Source organism: Podarcis erhardii (genome assembly GCF_964252035.2).
Source record: "Podarcis erhardii genome assembly, chromosome: 13".
NCBI classification, from domain to species: Eukaryota; Metazoa; Chordata; class Lepidosauria; order Squamata; family Lacertidae; genus Podarcis; species Podarcis erhardii.
This window is the reverse complement of record NC_138502.1, coordinates 28,729,477-28,751,087: the sequence shown is the minus strand read 5'-3', so window position 1 is coordinate 28,751,087 and position 21,611 is coordinate 28,729,477. Positions and strand designations below refer to the sequence as shown.

Below are 21,611 nucleotides of genomic sequence, written 5' to 3'. Positions count from 1 at the left end.
TTGTAAGTGTATTACTCAAATCCTGCAAGTGAGTTCATTTCAATGTATTGCTGCTGTATATATATCTTAAAAGGTTTCCAATCCTTTTTAAAGTCATTGGGATGGGAATTGTAGTCCAAAAGCAGCTGGAGACCCAAGTTTGGGAAACACTGGACTAAATGATCCTCAGGGTTCCTTCCAGTTCAAGGATTCTATTATTCCACCTCTCTCTCTCTCTCTCTCTCTCTCTCTCTCTCTCTCTCTCTCTCTCCAGTCTTTACTGAGCATTTGTTCCGATCTGTTTGCAATGAGGTTGTACTGCAATGAACATCCATCACACATCCCTCCTGGTTTGCCTGCAAAGTGTTTGCACATCTTCTCGTTAATTGCGTGGACAGGCGGAGTCCCCAGATCCCGAGTGGTCCCCCCCGTCATGTGGAATAACGACTCTAGACAATGTGCTATGGGATTAAATTGGCCACAACTTTATTAAATTTCAAATGTGGGTAGACCTTGGCTCAGGCATTGGGCGTTCTCCCTCCCTAGTCCCCAGCCGGGGACCTAGGGAGCATCAGGGTTATCCAGTGTGTGTGGGGGGGATGGGCCGGCTCTGGAGAACATATGTTCAAGCAGAGATAGCCGCCCCCGTTACGCCGCCGCAGGGGAGAGCAATGACGACCTTTCGGCGTACGGCCAAAGCCTCCCTTCAAAAACCCCTTTAACGGGGAACCCTGGTATCGCCGCCGCAAAGAGGAAGATGGACTAAAGGATTCCGCCCAAGGCCTGATACCGCCAAAGTTGTGACGTTTTGCTACGGGAAAGGCGAAACCTGCCAATGCAGGGAAATTCCTTTCCTGCCCTTTAACAGCGACCTTATCGTAGCAGCGCCCGCATACCTGTGGAGACAGGTTAACCTGCAAAACCTATGAAGAAAAGTTAACCTGCAAAAGAAGACATTAACTGAGGGTGGGTAGGGTGGGAGAAGCTCTGGAGCCAAGTGAGGATTAACAATTAAGATCCACCCTCTATTGTGTGGGCAGGTAATCCCTCCCCTTACCTGGCCTGGTTTCCCTGGCAACGCTTCCCCCAGGTGGGATTGGACAACTCACTGGGGTAGGCGGGGACCTCCAGGTATCCCACCTGAGGGAAGGCAAAGCCTATGCTGATGGGGCCACTCCAGATCCAGGGCTGCACGCGTCCACGCAAAAGGCGCCCCCCGTTTTAAGTGGGGAGCGGTCATTGTTTGCTCATCCCACATATTTCAGTACATGTCCTCATCAGTTTCCTAACTGCAAACAAAACACCTGAGAAGTTGATTTGTTGCACCAAGGACTCTTTAATCCACTTTAATTGCACAAACCTAAACCCCTGGCATCCTCTTGAATCCCTCTTCCAAAGCATTGACAGTCTGGAGGTGACCTTACTTTAGAGTAGGAAACATTTCCGCGTTCCCTTGCGTTTTGAAACATGGATGTGAAAGGTTGCAGCACTTCCCTGGGTTTTCTTTGACCAGTTAGCTGGAGTGCACTTTTCAAGTATGTGCTCACCAAGACTTCTCAAACTATTTTAGTCTAACCACAGCCTGGAAACACAAACCAAGCCTTGTGCAGCCAGGAAGTTTCTTGTAATAGCAACAGGTAAATCTTGCCACTCAGTGCCAGGCAGACACCCAATGACAACGAAGCATGACCACAAATCATCTGCAGCACGCTTCCAAAATATAATTATGACAGCTTTTCTAAACACACTGCCTAGGTAGGTGAAGGCCCTGCTGAAGTCATCTATTGATTTAAAACCAGCTGCTTCAGGTGATGCACTGTACAGGATATATATAAAACACAGGTCTTTAAAAGAGCCAGATTGTTATTACCTGGCTATAATCTGTCCAAATGCTAAAACTTTATGCAGGTTGTTGAGTGTCCCCATGGGGAACAGGGGGGCAGTCCTGCAGGAATGTGATCAAGATCTCAAGTGGAGCATAGACAGATTTGCTGAAGCTACGTTTGTCATTCCAAAGGTTAAAAATATACACAAACTGAAGGTGAAAGCCACAGCGATGGTAGGTGTCACAAGTTCCAGCCACTAGAGGACAAACAGTGGCTGCTGTGTGTCATTTAAAGCCATAATGACCATTTCATGTCAACTAACCAGCTCAAAGACTCTTCTGATCATAACTCTCCTTATGATCCCTGGACAGTTCCATGATTTTGAGGGCTATTGAGGACAAGTGTGACTGCCCTCTCCCTAAAATGGATGAGCAGTGAAGAAAGGCAAGTACAGTGGTACCTCGGGTTAAGTACTTAATTCGTTCTGGAGGTCCGTTCTTAACCTGAAACTGTTCTTAACCTGAAGCACTACTTTAGCTAATGGGGCCTCCTGCTGCACGATTTCTGTTCTTATCCTGAAGCAAAGTTCTTAACCCGAGGTACTACTGTACAGTGGAGTCTGTAACCTGAAGCGTCTGTAACCTGAAGCGTGTGTAACCCGAGGTACCACTGTAACAACTACAATAACAGCAAGATGATGATGATCAACAACAACAACAACAACTCCAGTCTTTAGTTTCATCTCTGCTCCATAGATTCATCTGTTCTTGGGAAGGTTAGAAGAACCACATAAGAACAGAAGAAGGCCCCTGGTGGATCAGGCCAATGGCTTATCTAGTCCAGCATCCAGTGGCCAACCAGATACCCATAGAAAATCAGCAGTCAGGACTTGAGCACAAAAACACTCTGCCCTTCTGCAGCTTCCACCAACTAGCATTTAGAAGCATTACTGCCTCAGACCATGCTGTCATGGCAACTAGTGATTGACTTCTCCATGACTTCTCCATTCCTCTTGCAAAGCCATCCAAGTTAGTAGTCATCATTACTTCCTGAGGGAGAGCACTGGACTTCCCGAGAGCCCCAGACAAAATAAGAACCCCTCCATTGCAGAGGACTCAGTTGTATTGGACTCCAACTCCCATCAGTCACAGTCAACATGGCCAATGGCCAAGGATGATGGGAGTCGTAGTCCAGCTTCACTGGAAAGACAGCAAGTTAAGGAAGGCTGAGTCTCCCACTCTCCCCCAGTCTTCATCTAGCAGAAAAAGTGGGCTGCTTCCAGGAAGTACATGTCGCCCACTTAACCGGAAAAGCTTCACATGTGCCCAATACAGTGGTACCTCAGGTTACAGATGCTTCAGGTTATAGACACTTCAGGTTACAGACTCTGCTAACCCAGAAATATTATCTCAGGTTAAAAACTTTGCTTCAGGATGAGAACAGAAATTGTGCTCTGGTGGCGCGGCGGCAGTGGAAGGCCTCATTAGCTAAAGTGGTACCTCAGGTTAAGAACAGTTTCAGGTTAAGAACGGACCTCCAGAACGAATTAAGTTCTTAACCCGAGGTACCACTGTAACATGAAATTTTCCCATTGCCCTTTTCAGGCTTTCCATCATGCCTTATATTTGACAACACCATTCTTATATTAATATATAATGCTGAACACTCTTCAGCTCATTCACACCCATGGTAGCTCTGAGGAGAAGATAAATACTTTTAAGCACATTTTCCAAATGGAGAACCTGAGGCTGGGGGGTTCTTTCTCACAAAAGATGCAATTTGCATATGAATGCTTTTGGAGTGATTCCTATGCAAGCAGAAACTAGGCACCCACGTGGCTCTCTCGGAAAGAATCCTGACAGGAGAAATGATCAGGAATCCAGAACCCTCCTCCTCAAGAATTTCATGTGGGTGCTTAGTTTCAGCATCACATTAGCCAAGGAAGTTGCTTTAGAGCAGGGCTTTCGTTTTGCTGTCATGGCCCCAGCCTTGTGGAACAGGCCACCCAAGGAGTACCCAAGCTAGCAATCATTCTGTCAATCAGCAATGCATAATAGGCTTGGAGCACACCTAAACTTCAGCTCCCCTTCTCTTTTCTTGGTTGGTGGTGGCATGGGAGCATAGGTGCCAACTCTGGGGCTGAGAACATGTTGCCCCCCCCCAAAGTATGGGGGAAGGGGTTGAGCTCCCCCCCATCTTGAGGGGCCAGGTATTGGCAGGCCTTTCTGTGGAAACCGGGCCCTACTGGCCTCCCTATGGTGGTGGTGGGCCTTGGCGGGCACCCCACAGTGGCGGTGGGGTCAGACCTACTCATGGTGGCGTCGGGCCTCAGCAGGTCTCATGGCCTCCTCCCACTGTGTGTGACATCATACGCGTGTCTCACATGTGTGGCATCATGCGTATGCGACAAGCCCCACCCAATGTTGGGCAGAACTCAGTGCCTCTTCTTGAGAGAGAGAGAAAGGGTCTTTTCAGTGGCTGCTCCCATATTGTGGAATTCCCTCCCAAGAGAAGTCAGGCTGGCTCCTCTTTGCTGTCCTTCCACCAGCCAGCTAAGACTTTCCTTTTCAAACAGGCTTTTGAAAATTAAGGTGCAGATGATGCTGACAACTGGGCCACTATCAGGGCAAACTGTTTTTAATTGCTCGCTTTAAATGAGCTTTGACGTAGCTTCCTTCAGGGTTACCATATTTCGAAAAGTGAAAATCTGGACTCAAAAGTTGTTGAGCAACACTTCCGATATGGGCAGCCATTTTCAAAAATTCCACCCTGACGCCATTTTCGATGAATGAATCCCAGCTATGCCCAGGAAATTCTGAACGCATGGCAGCCCTAGTTTACTTACTGTTTTTAACTACAGTGGTACCTCAGGTAACATACGCTTCAGGTTACAGACGCTTCAGGTTACAGACTCCGCTAACCCAGAAATAGTACTTCAGGGTAAGAACTTTGCTTCAGGATGAGAACAGAAATCGTTCTCCGGCAGCAGCAGCAGCAGCAGCAGCAGGAGGCCCCATTAGCTAAAGTGGTGCTTCAGGTTAAGAACAGTTTCAGGTTAAGAACAGACCTCTGGAACGAATTAAGTACTTAACCTGAGGTACCACTGTAGTGTGTTTTTCATAATGATGTTTTTAAATATTGTAAGCCAACCCGAATTCCAGCTTTGGAGAAAGGTGGGGTATAAATATATTAAACAATAAAATATTAAATATATTAAGCTCTCTCACTTTCTCTGGATGTTGTTGGGACTAAAACTACCACCACGTCTGACAGTTGCCAGATTACCTGGTGCTGATGGGAGTTGGAGTCCAATAGCATCTGAAGAACACAGGTAGGCAAAGGCTGACCTGCACAATTCTATGACTCTTCCATTTCAACTTTCAAGTCCCTCTCTAGGAGGTCACTTACGTGGGCCAAGGAGGCTGTATGCAATTGCAATTCTACCCATAGATCTCAAATAATCCTTGTTGCAATTTTCATGTTATTGCAGGGCTGAAGGAGGCTAAGTCCAAACTTGCAGGAGTCACTTGGTGTGTAAAATCGTGGAAGTGATCAGAACGAAACACGGAGCCACCCAGGTGAAAATTACACCGTTGGAATTTTAAACAAACAAACAAACTCACACAGACTGGGATTGTTGGAAATAATGACAGTCACCTTTGGCAAATCATGCCAGGGATCAGCAAATAAAGCCAGACAAACCCACATAGGATGGAGAAACACCTGGAGTAGAAGGTATAAATAAAGATCGCTTTGGATAGAATCCCCACATAGCCGTCATGATGAGCTGTATCTCTAGCTTCAAGCAGACTTCTACCTGTGGTGGTGGCGGTGGCGGTGGAGGAGGAGGGTCTTCCTCAGTCTCCTCTAGGAGAAACGCTTCCTCCATGAGAAAAAGTCAAGGGTTTTCTGGTGGAAGTTATAGTGGAGGAAGATCTGGCTCTGGAGGGGGGATATGCCATAGCATGCCTGGAGGGTTTGGTGGTGGCTTTGGTGGTGGGCATAGCTATGGGGGTGGGAGTGGCTTCAGTGGTGGGAGTGGCTTTGGTGGCAGCGGCTTTGGTGGCGGCGGCTTTGGTGGTGGTGGCTTTAGTGGCGGCGGCGGCTTCGGAGGCAGCTCTGGGGGGTTTGGGTTTGGTGGCGGCGACGATGCTGGGTTCCTCTCCAACAACGAGAAGAGCACCATGCAGAACCTCAACGACCGCCTGGCCTCTTATCTGGACCAGGTGCGGAACCTGGAAGCAGAGAACAACCAGCTGGAGCACCTGATCGAAGAGTGGCATCGGAAACATGGGCAGAGCGGCGCACCGAAAGACTACAGCTCTTACTACGACGAGATTGACAAGCTCTCCCACGAGGTAGCGTAATCACCCTTCCCCATCAGAGTTTCTAGCTGGGGCAATCCGAGTAAGGTCCACTATTTGATTGCTGATTCAGGACCCTAAAAGTGTTTTATATAAGCGGCTTTTTATTTTGTTCTGCGTACATCCCAATGTTCTTTGGTAGCTATGGCCGATGGCCGACGCAAATAAAGTTTCATTCACCCTTCCCCATCTGCTTTGACTCTCGGAGAGGGGCTTCTCTTTGGGCTCCGACTAAGAAGGTCATTTGTGGAACGCGGCACAAAGCTGGCAACATCTTCTCAAATCCAGTAGAATGGGGATTATGGTGAATGGATTGTGAGAACTGCTCAACAGCAAGGATTGGAGGAGGGCTCCAAATGGTCGATATTTTAAAGAGAACCAAACCAGATTAACTTATTCCAGATTTATACATATGGAGAAATGTGTATTTTAGGGAAAGTGGTTTTTTAAAAAAATAATTAATAAAATGTGTTACTTTAGGGGTAGAATACATATAAAATGTGCACAATTTTGATGTGAGTTGTGTCTGTGTGTTTAAAAACAATTCACAAAAAGAAACAATCAGGGAGCAGATCTATGACTAAAATAAAGCCTTGCGGAAAAGTTCCCATTGTTTCTTTTTTAAGAAGATTATTGTCACATACCAACCCTCACTGGTGCCAGTGAATACTTTTTCCTTAAGGAACCTAGGACTCAGCTACATTAGTCAAGAAACAGCGTTTTGGATGCATTATAAACATGCAACAACAGATGGTGCTGGAGAGCAAAAAAAATATCTAAGCGATTTTATATAGTGTCTTTTTTCTTTTCTTATAACAATTTAATTTCTTACTTTTTATAGAGTTTTTCCCCCTGTGTGTAGATCCACCCCTAGTGACATGTGTGTTTTGTTCAGATCACAAAGGGGAGGGACATAAGAATATAATAAAGGCCTTGCTGGAACAGGCAAAAGGCTCACCTCGTGCAGCATCCTGTTCTCATAGATGCCAATGGAAAAACCACGAGTGCAATGACATTCTCCCATTCTGCAGTTTCCAGCAGCTAGTATTTTACTTTATTGTATGTATTTTTCCATAAAATTTATGTACCGCTTGATGGGGGAGGGGGTTACAAAAGGTAAAAAATTAAGAAAAAATAACAACCCTACTTTGAAACATACAAAAGCTAAAATACTAAAAGAGATAAAAATTGCTTCTACTTTCTAAGCACTTCTTCTACCTCTCCCCTCCCTGTATATCCCTAAATCTGTTCTGGAGTTTTCCTCTGGAGCAGATTTGGGAGGGGTGTGGGGTGCCTGGGAGAGGAGAGGGAGGGGAAGCTCCATAGCGAAAGAGCAAATTCTTACGCCTGCAGATCTACTTTGTTGGATGCCACCCTGCAGAATGAGAAGGAGAATGACTTGGCTTGCTTGAGGTCCCACCAGGTTGTAGTATCCTAGAGGAAAGCACGACTGCTTCAATTAAATGTGGGGAATGTGGGGAAGAGCTGTGGTTCGATGGCGGCCACAAGTTTTAAATAACATCTAGTTAAGCACTAATGGCAACAATCAGAATGTCAATCAGAATGTCAGCTTTCCACACATGATTATTATTATTTTTTTAAAAAAGTGATGTTTTGCGTCTGGTATTTCTTCCCTTTGTATCACTATGGGAAATATGGTGGTCCCGAATCCTTAGTAACCAAATGTGCCCTTTACTCCTTGTAGCTGGTTGATGCGGTGGCCGAGAGTAACAAGATGCTCCTGGACATCGATAACACAAAGATGGCTGCTAATGACTTCAAGATGAAGTAAGACCATTATACAGCGATGCTTCCTACTAGGCCACACCCACACCCATGCTCTTATACCACTTTAAACAGCCATGGCTTCTCTCAAAGAATCCTGGGAACTGTAGTTCATTGAGGGTGCTGTGAACTCTTAGGAGACCCCTATTCATCTCATAGAGCCAGTGCTTTTTTCTGGGGGTACACAGAGGCACGCATACCCCTTAACATTTTGTGAATCTAAGTTTAGCCTCATTGAGGGGCAGTAATTCAATATGAGTAGGAAAATGAGAGTACCCCTAAACGTTTTTTATATATATAGAAAAAAAGCACTGCATGAAGCTATTATTCCCAGAGCTCCCCATCATTCACCCTGGACACTGAGGTCCAGCTCTGAGGGCTTTCTGGCGGTTCCCTCACCACAAGAAGTGAGGTTACAGGGAACCAGGTAGAGTGCCTTCTTGGTAGTGGCACCCACCCTGTGGAACGTCCTCCCATCAGTTGTCAAGGAAATAAACTTTTAGAAGACATCTGAACGCAGCCCTGTTTAGGGAAGTTTTTAATGTTTGATCTTTTATCACTGTTGTTGTTGTTGGTGATATTGATATTCTATTGGGAGCCGCTCAGGGTGGATGGGGAAACACAGCCAGATGGGTGGGGTATGTATGTATGTATGTATGTATGTATGTATGTATGTATGTACAATGGTGGTACCTCGGGTTACATACGCTTCAGGTTACAGACTTCTAACCCAGAAATATTACCTCGGGTTAAGAACTTTGCTTCAGGATGAGAACAGAAATCGTGCTCCGGTGGTGCAGCTGCAGCAGGAGGCCCCATTAGCTAAAGTGATGCTTCAGGTTAAGAACAGTTTCAGGTTAAGAACAGACCTCCGGAACGAATTAAGTACGTAACCAGAGGTACCACTGTATGTATGTATGTATAAAATAATCCCTGGGAAGAGGGATTGATGGTTAAACCACTCTGCTTCCATAAACAATATCAGCAAATGAAACCATAAAATCATTAAATATCTTTGCAGCTACAGCAAATTCCCATAGACTATACTTCAAAACAATGATATTTTATCAGGATGACAAAATGTGTGTGAGTGTTTTGCTTTGAGTATTTGCTGCTTGCAGTTGTATATTTCTATCTTGCTTTTCCTCCTGGCTGTTCAAGTGACTTTCCCAAAGACTTCTGTGACTGGGCAGAGACGTAAGGAATTAGGCAGTCCTTGAGGTATCCTGGACCTTAAATACTTAGGGCCTTGGAAATTAATACAAGAAGGTTGCATTCCTGCCTTGCTTTTCCTCTCAGGGGCCCAAGGTTGTGTAAATTACCTTCCCTCTCCCTTTTTCTCTTTACAACAACCCAGCAAGGTAGGCTATGCTAAGCTAGACACATGTACAGAAACAGAAGTTCCTATCAATTGATGGCAGCGGCAGGTGGCAGTGGGGTGGGGTGGGGGGCAAGAACATGCAGGTAGCTCTTCCAGTGTACCAGCCTCTGGAAATCCTGTTGGCATCCCTAGAATTTAGGATTGGTCCCTGAGAGACGTTTGAAACAACAGCAACCAAATAGTTTTGTTGCAAACAAAATGGATCGCTGCAGATTGCGCCTTTGTTGCCTTACAGACTAACTTCCTTGGCTTTCTTAGGTATGAGACAGAGGCTGGTCTTCTCCAAAGCGTTGAGGCTGATCTGCAAGGTTTACGTCCCCTTTTGGATAAGCTGACTTTGGAAAAGTCTGACCTGGAGATGGAGTATGAATCCCTGCAGGAAGAACTGAGCCATCTTAAGAAAAACCACAGTGAAGTAAGAGCCGCCCACTCCCCTCTTGCCTGGAATGAAATCCAAGGCCTTTGGAAGACACGTGTTAAATTTCAGAAAGGAAGTTTGCATCTTCTTCCTCACTCCACTGAGATCTTCCAATATTTCTGTGAAATCCCAGAATATACCAGCAGCTTATTTCCCACTAGGTATGGGACTAAAGGACGCAGCAGCTCTGGCCTTATGGTAACTCTTGGGAACTTTAAAACAGAGGAGGGATTCCCAGGCAAGGTTCAGCATCCCCCCCCAAAGGATTCCCCACACCCCAGGCTCCCCAGAAACCCATCAATTTTGCACATAGTGTGTGCATAGTCTTGGCAGAATTGGGAATTATGGGCATGAAATTGCTGCACATTTCAATGCCCAGTCAAACATGAGCTCAAAGAAGGATGCAGTCTAACCACACGCCATTGCTTTGAATGGGATACGCTCCATTACTTTGAATGTGACTATGTCAGTGGGAGAGATGGGAAGCAGAGTTTACTCCATCACCTCTGCTGTAACAGCCCAGATACATCACATACCTCTTGCCCCTGAACTGTTTTTTTAATCTTTATTAATATAAAATAAATACATTTATGAGAAAACAGATGTACATACAAGTAAACAAATATACAATCAATCAATCAATCAATCAATCAATCAATCAAATAACAGAAAAATCAAACAAACCACCACACTATAAGATATAAGAAAATTAATATAATTATCATCATATATACTTCTGATACTGAACACAATTATAAAACTTATAGAGAAGAAATTTAAAACTGACTTCCAATTAATATCTCTGTACCTTCTCTATCCATTACTTTATACCACACAGTTACATATTTCTTATATAGTTTCTTTTTACCTCCCTACGAACTTATATTTATACAATACAGGGATCAGTCTAATTCTGCCAAGATGTTTCCTTTTATTCCATAGTTTTCTAAATATTCTTTAATATTTAGAACTGTGCCAGTTGGTCATTATAAGAAAAGCTGTTTGAGAATTGGTGCCTGAGTTTGGTTTCCCTGTCCATTTTCTCGTGTGTCTTTTATTTATTTAATGTAAGCCTGTGGACAGGGACTGTCTTGCTTTAACTGACTGTATGTGAGTCACTCTGGAAGTCTTTTTGGCTGACGAGTGGGGTACAAATGCTCTCAGTAATGAGCACCCACCACCCGCCGACTCAGTAAATCATTTACACATTGGTGTGCCTAAGGAAGTGTGCCCACTGTGTGTGCCGGGAGGGTCTCAATGTTTTATTTGTTTTGGACATGCAGGTAAAGAACAGTATGCAACACCAGTCCGGTGGGGATGTCACTGTTGAGGTTGATTCCAAGCCCGGAGTGGATCTGAAAAAGAGACTGGATGATCTGAGACACGAATATGAACAGATCATTCAGGAAAACCGCAGAGAGGTCGAACAATGGTATGAGGCGAAGGTGAGTAACCCCGGGAGTGCAGTGAACAGGGTCAAAGGATGCTTTGCCGCAACCTACCCCAGCTCTAAAAGAAATAAAGAATTTTAACTCATTAGGGGTCTGACATAAGAAAAAGGTACCCAATTGCTTGCCTACTTGTAGGTAGCTGTGTGGGGAGCAAACACTGGAATCTGTACCAGAGTCATAAATTGATTTATGATCAATTTACATTTCCGAGCACAATTCAAAGTGTTGGTGCTGACCTTTTAAGCCCTAAACAGCCTTGGTCCAGTATATCTGAAGGAGCGTCTCCACCCCCATCATTCTACCCAGACACTGAGGTCCAGCGCTGAGGGCCTTCTGGCGGTTCCCTCACTACGAGAAGCCAAGTTACAGGGAACCAGGCAGAGGGCCTTCTCAGTAGTGGCACCCGTCCTGTGGAACGCCTTCCTACCAGATGTCAAAGAGAACAACACCAACCAGACTTTTAGAAGACATCTGAAAGCAGCCCTGTTTAGGGAAGCTTTTAATGTTTGATGTATTACAGTATCTTAATATTTTTTTGGAAGCCGCCCAGAGTGGCTGGGGAAGCCCAGCCAGATGGGCAGGGTATAAATAAATTATTATTATTATTATTATTATTATTATTATTATTATTATTATTAATCGTCATTCCCCAGCTCGCCGCCCTGGAAGCCTTGAGAAATCAAATTGTACACAGGAGGCTAGGTGTCAGGGAACTGCCATCAGCTCAAAGGCGAGAAATAGAAGGGCAGTTGTGTTACAGGGAGCCTCTGAAAATCTTGCAAAGCAGTTCCTCTTCTGGGGAGGAGGAAAGCCCCACCTCCAGTGGGGAAGAGGTGCAAGGACCAGAGGATGCTAGTAAAAGCCTTAACTCCGCGCCTGAGCAAGCCGGACAGGAAGGAAACACGCCCTTGCCATCGCCCATCCTGCGCAGTAGTCTGGAGCACAGAGAGGGGAGGAGAAGGTTGGGGTTAATGAAACTCTTATGTTGGGGGAGGTCCAATAAAAGACCACTCCCAGATTCTGCTAGCAGTTGAGCCAAACATGAGCTTTGGGGCTCTTCAGTGTAAATAGTTTGCACCAAAATAAAGCCTGTAAAACACAGGTTGGAGTCCTGCCTGGTTACTCTCGAGCAACCGCAACAGCCATCTGACACTAGGGATCATTATCAGAAGATGTTCAGCGCCCTGGCTGAGCTACAGTTCCCAAGTTCTTTAGAAAACTTAATCAAATCAATGTAGCCTTAGAGTGTAAACATACCTTTAGCACTCAGAGTATAAAACAATACCTTCCCGGTGCTTTCCCCAAGTGCCCTCACTTCACCCGTTGAAAACCGAGTGCATAATTGAATTATGGAACAGTCTCCCACAGCAGGCAGGGATGACAAACCAGTTTGGCTGGCTTTGAAAGAGGATCTGACAAAGTCACAGAGGACAAGGCTATCAGCAAGAGGAGAATGCTAATAACCCTGATGGCTAGGTTCTACTTCCTCTGTTGGAGGTCATGTGACACTGAATACTATATGACTCTGAAACCACAGGAGGGGAGAGTGCCATTGTGCTCATGGCTTACTTGTGGGCTTCCTATTGGCCACTGTAGGAAATTGGAACCTGAATTAGATGGGCCTCTGTTCTGACCTGGCAGGCTTCTTATACACCTTGAATCCTGAATGCCTTACAAGTCAAACATTTTGGCTCCCGAATGCTGCAAATCTGGAAGTGAGTGTTCTGGTTTGCGAACGTTCTTTGGAACCCGAATGTCCGATGGGGCTTCCACAGCTTCCAATTGGATGCAGGAGCTTCCTGAAGCCAATCGTACTACTACTACTACTACTACTACTACTACTACTACTACTAATTTATTGATTATAGCCCGCCCATCCGGCTGGGTTTCCCCAGCCACTCTGGGTGGCTTCCAACCAAAGATTAAAATACAATAATTCATCAAATGTTAAAAACTTCCCTGCACCTTGGTTTCCAAACATTTTGGAAGTTGAATGGACTTCCGAAACGGATTATGTTCGAGGTACCACTGCATTAAGATTTGAGACGAGGTTAGTAACATATGCACTGCATGTTTAGAAATATTATTGAAAAAAATACATTGTTACTGTTGTCACCAAAGTGTGAAAAACACAAATATTCCCATCTTTTCAATTAATGATATTTGTTAAGTTTGGGCAGGGGGAAATAAACAAATTGTCCATGATTTCAAGTGTCTGCATAGGAACAACTATGAAAATCCACCAAAGTTGCCATTCCTCTGTTTTGCACAACACATTCTCCTCATTTCCCCCCACTTTGTTTTGGAATGTGTATACTTGCGGAAAGCCCGATTCATGGCCCTCTGTTTGTGTTTTCCAGATGGAGGAATCTCGTCAGCAAGAAAAGTCGAGCGACCAGGAGATTGGGACCGGTAGCAAAGAAGTGATGGAGCTCAGTCAGCAATATCAAACCCTGGAAATTGAGCTGAAGTCGCAGATTAGTTTAGTGAGTCACAGCTTCCAATTCTGTGTCATCGTTCTGTAGAACTAGTCTCAGTTGCTTGAAGCCATTGGGATCTTTTGGTGCAATGCAGCTTCACACCATACCAGAAAGAAGGCTATGCTAGACCTGACACCTAATGTGGAACAGGAGTGGGGACACTTTGCTGCCCCTCCCAAATGTTGCTGTTCTAAATCTTCCATCAGCCCTGGCCATTGGCTATGCTTGCTAGGGCTGATGGAAGTTGTTCAGCAACATCTGAAGGGTCAAATGGTCCCCACACCTGATATGCAGGAATGAATGAACAAAGCTAGGCCTATGTTTTGCCCCTGCTCTTGAAGGCTTTGTATTTGCTTTGCAGCTCCAGTCTCTGCAAAACAACCTGAACGACACAGAAGGACGCTACAACATGCAGCTGCAGCAGATTGTGAGCCTCGTTGAGCCCCTGGAACACGAGCTGGCCAGTATTAAGTATGAGATCCAGAATCAAAGCCAGGAGTACCAGACACTCCTTGGAATCAAGACCCATCTGGAGGGGGAGATCAACCAGTATCGTCAACTGCTTGAGGAAGGGAAGCACCTTGCGTATGTAGAATTCACACAGAAATGAGTCCAATAATACGGCCATCGCTATTTATAGGATTGTGGGAGAAATGGCTCTGAGAATCTCCTCCTGGAGAACATCTCTCCCCAAAACTTGCAATTGTTATGCTTTACACCTCTTGAGCGCTTATTGTCCTGCAAGGCTCTTTATGACCTCTTGATTCACTTTCCCAACAAACCTTTGAAATTGGATGATAGATTGAGGAAGTGCAACTGACAGTTGAAATTTTCAGACCCCACTCTACAACCCTATCCACTGGACCAGACTGGTTGGGAAAAGTAAAGGGGGCCCTGACCGTTAGGTCCAGTTGTGGATGACTCTGGGGTTGCAGTGCTCATCTCACTTTATTGGCCGAGGGAACTGGCATACAGCTTCTGGGTCATGTGGCCAGCATGACTATGCCACTTCCAGAGAACCAGAGTAGCGCACAGAAATGCTGTTTACCTTCTCGCCAAAGTGGTACCTATTTATCTACTTGCACTTTGACGTGCTTTCAAACTGCTAGGTTGGCAGGAGCAGGGACCGAGCGATGGGAGCTCACCCCGTCATGGGGATTCGAACCGCTGACCTTCTGATCGGCAAGCTCTAGGCTCTGTGGTTTAGACCATAGCACCACCCGCATCCCAGACTGGTTGGTACTCAGTGGTAAATCCAGCTAAAAATGCCATGCTCCAGTAGACATGCCCTTTACTGGTTCTAGGGCCAGAGAGGAGGGTGGGCACATCTCCTGCTCTATAATTTCTACCCAATCCCAGTTTTGACCCCAGGTCCATGCCAGATTTTGATCCAGTGAATCTTTAGTCGCTGGCAGGCTTGAACAATTTTTGCTCTGTTGCTTCCTGAAATCCTTTTGAATATCTAAATATACACTTCTTCCTCAAATAAGAGACTTTCCTGCACTTTTATGCCTGGTGAGATGAACTGCTGCCATAAATTACAGGTAGTCTTGGGATTGTGTTTTGTGGGGTAGATGTTAAATTGTACATTTTCTTGGTGTCATAGAAGGCAACTGCACTAAATATTATTAACCTGTCAAATATTTTACTTTTAAACTTCCCATCCCTCACACCACAAACCTTCTGCATTCAACAGCATCCGTAATGAGGGATGTTGGGTAGAGGGAACTCTAAATCAGAAGATTTGATTTCAATCCAGACTGTTCTACTTAGATCCCACCAAAATCAGTGAAGCTTGTGCTGTTTTGTTTATAGTTGTATATATATTGTGTGAATTGTTTCCCCACTTTTGTGCACTACCCTGGAATCTTCTGATGAAGCATAATTATGTTTTGAATAAAATAAGCCATGGCTAACTTTTCACATTGATATCAAGGAGAGGCAAGTTGACCTACTTAGTCGCAGCTATCCCAGTGTGTTTAAATTTTGGCAAACAAATATGAACTTGGGCAATCTGCTCAAAATATCACTGTACTTTTTATCACCCACGTTATTTGATTCAGGCTGGGGCACAATGATACAGCAAAAAAATGATATAAATACAAAAGAGGAGCTGTCAAATCATGCAGCTGATATCTCTCTTCCCCCATCTAAAATGACACCTCTTTTTATTTATCAAAGGGCTGATATAGGGCAAGGAGGAGGTGGATCATCTGGTGGAAGTTCAGGAGGAGGACGATCATCTGGTGGAATGTCATATGGAGGAAGTTCTAGAGGAGGAGGAAGTGGAGGCCAGCAATCTCCTGGTGGAATGTCATATGGAGGAAGCTCTAGAGGAGGAGGAAGTGGAGGCCAGCAATCTCCTGGTGGAATGTCATATGGAGGAAGTTCTAGCGGAGGACGACAATCGCCTGGTGGAATTTCTCAAGGAGGAAGTTCTAGAGGAGGAGGAAGTGGAGGAGGACAATCACCTGGTGGAATTTCTCAAGGAGGAAGTTCTAGAGGAGGAGGAAGTGGAGGCCAGCAATCTCCTGGTGGAATGTCATATGGAGGAAGTTCTAGAGGAGGAGGCCAGCAATCTCCTGGTGGAATGTCATATGGAGGAAGTTCTAGTGGAGGACGACAATCGCCTGGTGGAATTTCTCAAGGAGGAAGTTCTAGAGGAGGAGGAAGTGGAGGTCAGCAATCGCCTGGTGGAATTTCTCAAGGAGGAAGTTCTAGTGGAGGACGACAATCGCCTGGTGGAATTTCTCAAGGAGGAAGTTCTAGAGGAGGAGGAAGTGGAGGCCAGCAATCGCCTGGTGGAATTTCTCAAGGAGGAAGTTCTAGAGGAGGAGGAAGTGGAGGAGGACAATCACCGGGTGGAATTTCACAAGGAGGAAGTTCTAGAGGAGGAAGTGGAGGGCAGCAATCTCCTGGTGGAATTTCACAAGGAGGAAGTTCTAGAGGAGGAGGAAGTGGAGGCCAGCAATCTCCTGGTGGAATTTCACAAGGAGGAAGTTCTGGAGGAAGTGGTGGCCATTATCAATCTTCTCCCTCATCTCAAAGCAGGCCTTCATTATGTCACAGCCATTCATCCACCCAATCCCAGTCTGGCTCTTACGAAGAGCAAGGTAAGAAGAACCATACCATGTTTATTATTTATTTATTTATTTATTTAGAAAAATATATTTTTTAAAAAACAAAAATGATCAAAGCAGTTTAGGATAGTAGCTATACATAATAGAAACAATTTAAAAATTTTAAATCAGACACCATCAACTAAAAATCTCATGCCTGCATAATCTTTGCAGAAAGAAAAGTTTTTGTTTAAAGGTGTTTAAAGGTTCTGAACTTCCTGTAACCAGTCTTTCTTGTCCTGGAAACATTGAGTTAACCTTTCTCAATCTATGCATTTCTGTAACAGGATGTATACATCTGTGTGTATACATAATTTTCATTCCATCTTTTCATCAACATTTTATGCTAATTTAACATCAATTAGCGGATGGTGCTGTGGGTAAAACCTCAGTGCCTAGGACTTGCTGATTGTAAGGTCGACGGTTCAAATCCCCGCGGCAGGGTGAGCTCCCGTCATTCAGTCCCAGCTCCTGCCCACCTAGCAGTTCGAAAGCACCCCTAAATGCAAGTAGATAAATAGGTACCGCTTTATAGCGGGAAAGTAAACGGCGTTTCTGTGTGCGGCACTGGGGCTGGCTCGCCAGTTGCAGCTTCATCACACTGGCCATGTGACCCGGAAGTGTCTTCGGACGGTGCCGGTTCCCGGCCTCTTGAGCGAGATGAGCGTGCAACCCTAGAGTCGGTAACGACTGGCCCGTACGGGCAGGGGTACCTTTACCTTAGCCCTTGTCTATACAGTTGTACCTTGGAAGTTGAATGGAATCCATTCTGGAAGTCCATTCGACCTCCAAAACATTCAGAAACCAAAGCTCGGCTTCAGTTGGCTGCAGGAAGCTCCTGCAGCCAATTGGAAGCCCTGTCAGCCCTGTTGAACTTTCAGGTTCTAAAGAACATTCGCAAACTGGAACACTCACTTCCAGGTTTGTGGCATTCGGGAGCCAAAACATTCAACTTGCAAGGCATTTGGGACCTAAGGTACAACAGTAACTGCAGGAGAAGAGGGAGATTCAGAATGTGACTATGAGAGGGGTAAAAAGGTTGAATCTCCCCTGCATGCTATTGTTCTGATCCAGCTTTGGAGAAGTGCTGATTATTTTAAAAATAGGAAACCAGCTACACAGGGCCCAACTATGTGGTAAATGTAGCCATGAGTCATGAACTTATGTTTGGATCTAGATTATATATGTGTTTAAGGCTACAGCATTGTGTTAAAATGAATGGTGCTTAATTCTCAGCAAATTAGAGCATTATTGATTTTAGGATCATGTTTTATTGCCTCCATTTTCCTTATTTGATATGTTTGCCACTGTGAGTTTTATGCAGATGATGCACAAACACATCTCTGGAATAAAACAATTGCAAACAATTTGGTTAATAATAGTAGGGATGTGGGTGGCACTGTGGGTTAAACCACAGAGCCTAGGGCTTGCCGATCAGAAGGTTGGCGGTTCGAATCCCCGCGACGGGGTGAGCTCCTGTTGCTCGGTCCCTGCTCCTGCCAACCTAGCAGTTCGAAAGCACGTCAAAGTGCAAGTAGATAAATAGGTACTGCTCCAGTGGGAAGGTAAACGGCGTTTCCGTGCGCTGCTCTGGTTCGCCTGAAGCGGCTTAGTCATGCTGGCCACATGACCCGGAAGCTGTACGCCAGCTCCCTCGGCCAATAAAGTGAGATGAGTGCCGCAACCCCAGAGTCGGCCATGACTGGACCTAATGGTCAGGGGTCCCTTTACCTTTACCTAGGCAACCGAGATTTGCAGATCTGGAATATGGGGACCCTGTCCATATGAGCAAGAGGTGGGGGCAGGAATAGGACTTAAAATGTATCCTGATCTTCTATCTTTTGTTTTCTAGAGTTACGTGAGTGGGGCTGAATGTTAGAAAGAGGAGTAACAATGGAAGATGTGGGAGAAGCCAGAAAGGCCAGAAAGTCTGCTAAGGTTTCTGGCTATGTGTGGTTGCTCTGACTCTATCTGGGTCTTGTTCCCGAGTGGTTTGAGAGCCAGTGTGGTGCAGTGGTTAAGAGCGGTGGACTCGTAATCTGGTGAACCAGGTTCGCTTCCCCGCTCCTCCACATGCAGCTGCTGGGTGACCTTGGGCCAGTCACACTTCTCTGAAGTCTCTCAGCCCCACTCACCTCACAGAGTGTTTGTTGTGGGGGAGGAAGGGAAAGGAGAATGTTAGCCGCTTTGAGACTCCTTTGGGTAGTGATAAAGTGGGATATCAAATCCAAACTCTTCTTCTTCTTCTTCGTTGGTGACCACTGAGCCTTTAAAATGCAAAAACATGTTCCTCTCTCTTTCAATAGGCTATTAACCGACGTATTAAGGCATGACTACATCTCCCTCTTCCAAATAAAAGAACGGATTGAAGCAAGAGCAAAGAGCAAGAAACAATTCTACTTCCATTTGACCGATACTGCTGATAGTATGAAGTCAGTGGGGCCGGTCCCAAATGCATGCCCCGCCCCTCGCAACCCTTGGTTTCCCTTCCAAAACTATATGATTCCATAACATTTTCCAGATGTACTTAGTTGCTGCAGCCTTGTTGGGTACCATCTTTAGACTGAGCTGCAAAGCAAGAAAAGGGACATTCTACATGTTAAATCGGCATATACAAGGCAATGTCCAAATATTGTCCAAAATAGTGCTGCAATGGAAGCCAATGTGCATAACAAAATGTGCGCTTTAACATACCTGAAATGAAATGGCACATGCCTTCGGAATTAAGCAGAGGTTTTGAATTAGAATCTTCTTACATTTCAAAAATTTATTATACTTTTGAAATTTCACTTAAAAAGAAAGAAACTAAACCCTTAAGTAGATTAACTTGCCCCAACCTATATCTGCCATCACAGCATAGGTGATCAAGAAAGTTCAGAAAATTTAGGTGAATATACATTTGGATTTTCATAAACAAATTGGAGTCCCACATCGTCTAACCTCTCGTGTAGGTGGCAAGGACATAAAGGGTGTGTATAGATGGATTCCCTTCCTGCCTCTGATGTACACCTGCTTTTCCCATTCTCTGCAATCTTCTCTGTGCTTGCACCTCTAATAAAAGTTTACTTCTGCATAAAGCAATTGGGAATATGGGTTTCCAAAGTGATTCTGTTTCACAAATGTTGCTTCTGGCTGCCTGGCTGTTTTGTAACCATGAGGTACAGAGTTGGGGAGGCAGCTGAATGTTCATTCTAAAAAGTTTCAGAAGTGTGCTCCTTCTCGAAGTCTTGCAGCATTTGGGAATGGAGGCGTTGCCACCAAGCTGATATCACACACACACACACACACACACACACACACACACACACCCTTGTGACAAACAAGCCTATGCACACGGGTAGAATAATGGTTTCAGATCTTTGGCTCCTGGGCAACTAGAAGCTGGGATTGCTCAGGCCCTGACGCTATCAGTGGTGCAGAAACCTATCAGGTAGATATATCCTCAGGAATGGTGACAGATCTGGCAGGGCATGTCAGAAAGAGAGAGCTTGAGAGTGGGGGGGGGGAGTGGCAGAAAGTGAAAAGGAGTGACTCCTCCCACTTTGGGCTCTGGCCCCACCCATCACTAGCTTTGGCCCCACCCAGGGCCAGATTTAGGTTTGATGAGGCCCTAAGCTAATGTAGGTAATGGGGCCCTTTATATGTCCAGCTGTCCTTTGTCAACAACAAATTACCACTGTTTTTGTGTGTTGAATATATGCTACATGGTAATTTATGGACCTAATAGGTATCTAAAGCCATTTACGCATGTTGCCATGCAATCAGTCCATGCAGAATGTAGGCACCCTATATATAGAAATGAGCAAACCAGTGATATTTTAGGGAGCAGGCTAGCAGGCGGGGCCCATTACTTACATCATAGGAGTCTACACAACACAAAACACTGTTGCTGTATGTAGGTTTTATTTCATGTTTTTTATCTTATATTTTGGAAATGTACATCCAGTTTTTTCCTTTAATTTTTTGGGGGGGGCCCCAAGAGAATGGGACCCTAAGCTATAGCTTGTTTAGCTTATACCTAAGTCCAGCACTGGCCCCACCCATAATTGTCATGTGTGAGGAGCACAGACTAGCCCTAAGGGAAGGAGGAGGGTTGCCTATATCACAGCAGCAAAAGGAAGAGCATGCACATAATTCCTTCGAACCTTTCCAGTACTTTTCTAATTGACCAAGGATTGTGTCCAGGATCCAGTTGTAAGGTCCACCAGCAACAAGGAAACATTGTCCCCCCTTTTAAAAAGTGAAGCAGTGTGGGAGTTGCCGAGTCATGAAGCTGGTGATTGCCACGTAGCTTAATCCTCTGATGGTGCAATGAATACTGGCAGCCTGATCTCTTTTGCAGCCCCGCCAATAGCCCCACCCAAAATTAAAATGGCATCATGCATATCTGGAGAAACTTGAGATGGAGCACGTTGCTGGGTTGTCCTTATATGAAGTTGCAGCTGATGAGGGTTCGTCCCTTTGCTTCCTTGCACCAGTTGGCATGGCCATGTATGCTTGAAGACTGCAGTTGCCACAAACCTTCCTTGCTGCTGCCCCCTGTAAACTAAGATGGATGTTGGAGAGGCCTTGTGGTGGAGGTGTCCAAACACAGAATCAGAGAATTGTAGAGTTGAAAGAGACCCAGAGGATCATGTATCAATGCGATCCATTTTTTTTGAAAGGGGTTCAGGGAGGTTACCCCAGTGAGATTTGAGTCCCCTAAATAATTTTGTGATGTCACTTGCGAATATGCCACATCACCTATATCCTAGGAACATAAGGAACTGTCTTATACCAAGTCAGGTCACTGCTCCATCTAGCTTGGC

General features: G+C 45.2%; 1 protein-coding gene across 1 annotated transcript in view; it reads left to right on the top strand.

Moving 5' to 3' along the window:
* Positions 1-19,891, top strand: part of LOC309327050 (uncharacterized protein) — a 43,559-nt gene extending 23,668 nt beyond the window's left edge. The window contains exons 8-15 of the mRNA XM_081836086.1: positions 5,580-6,163; positions 7,875-7,957; positions 9,594-9,750; positions 11,037-11,198; positions 13,565-13,690; positions 14,046-14,269; positions 15,866-16,797; positions 19,110-19,891. Of these exons, the coding sequence (XP_081692212.1) occupies positions 5,580-6,163; positions 7,875-7,957; positions 9,594-9,750; positions 11,037-11,198; positions 13,565-13,690; positions 14,046-14,269; positions 15,866-16,797; positions 19,110-19,117 (2,276 nt within the window). The 3' untranslated portion in view covers positions 19,118-19,891. The remainder of the gene's footprint in view (positions 1-5,579; positions 6,164-7,874; positions 7,958-9,593; positions 9,751-11,036; positions 11,199-13,564; positions 13,691-14,045; positions 14,270-15,865; positions 16,798-19,109) is intronic.
* The last annotated feature ends 1,720 nt before the right edge of the window (positions 19,892-21,611 follow it).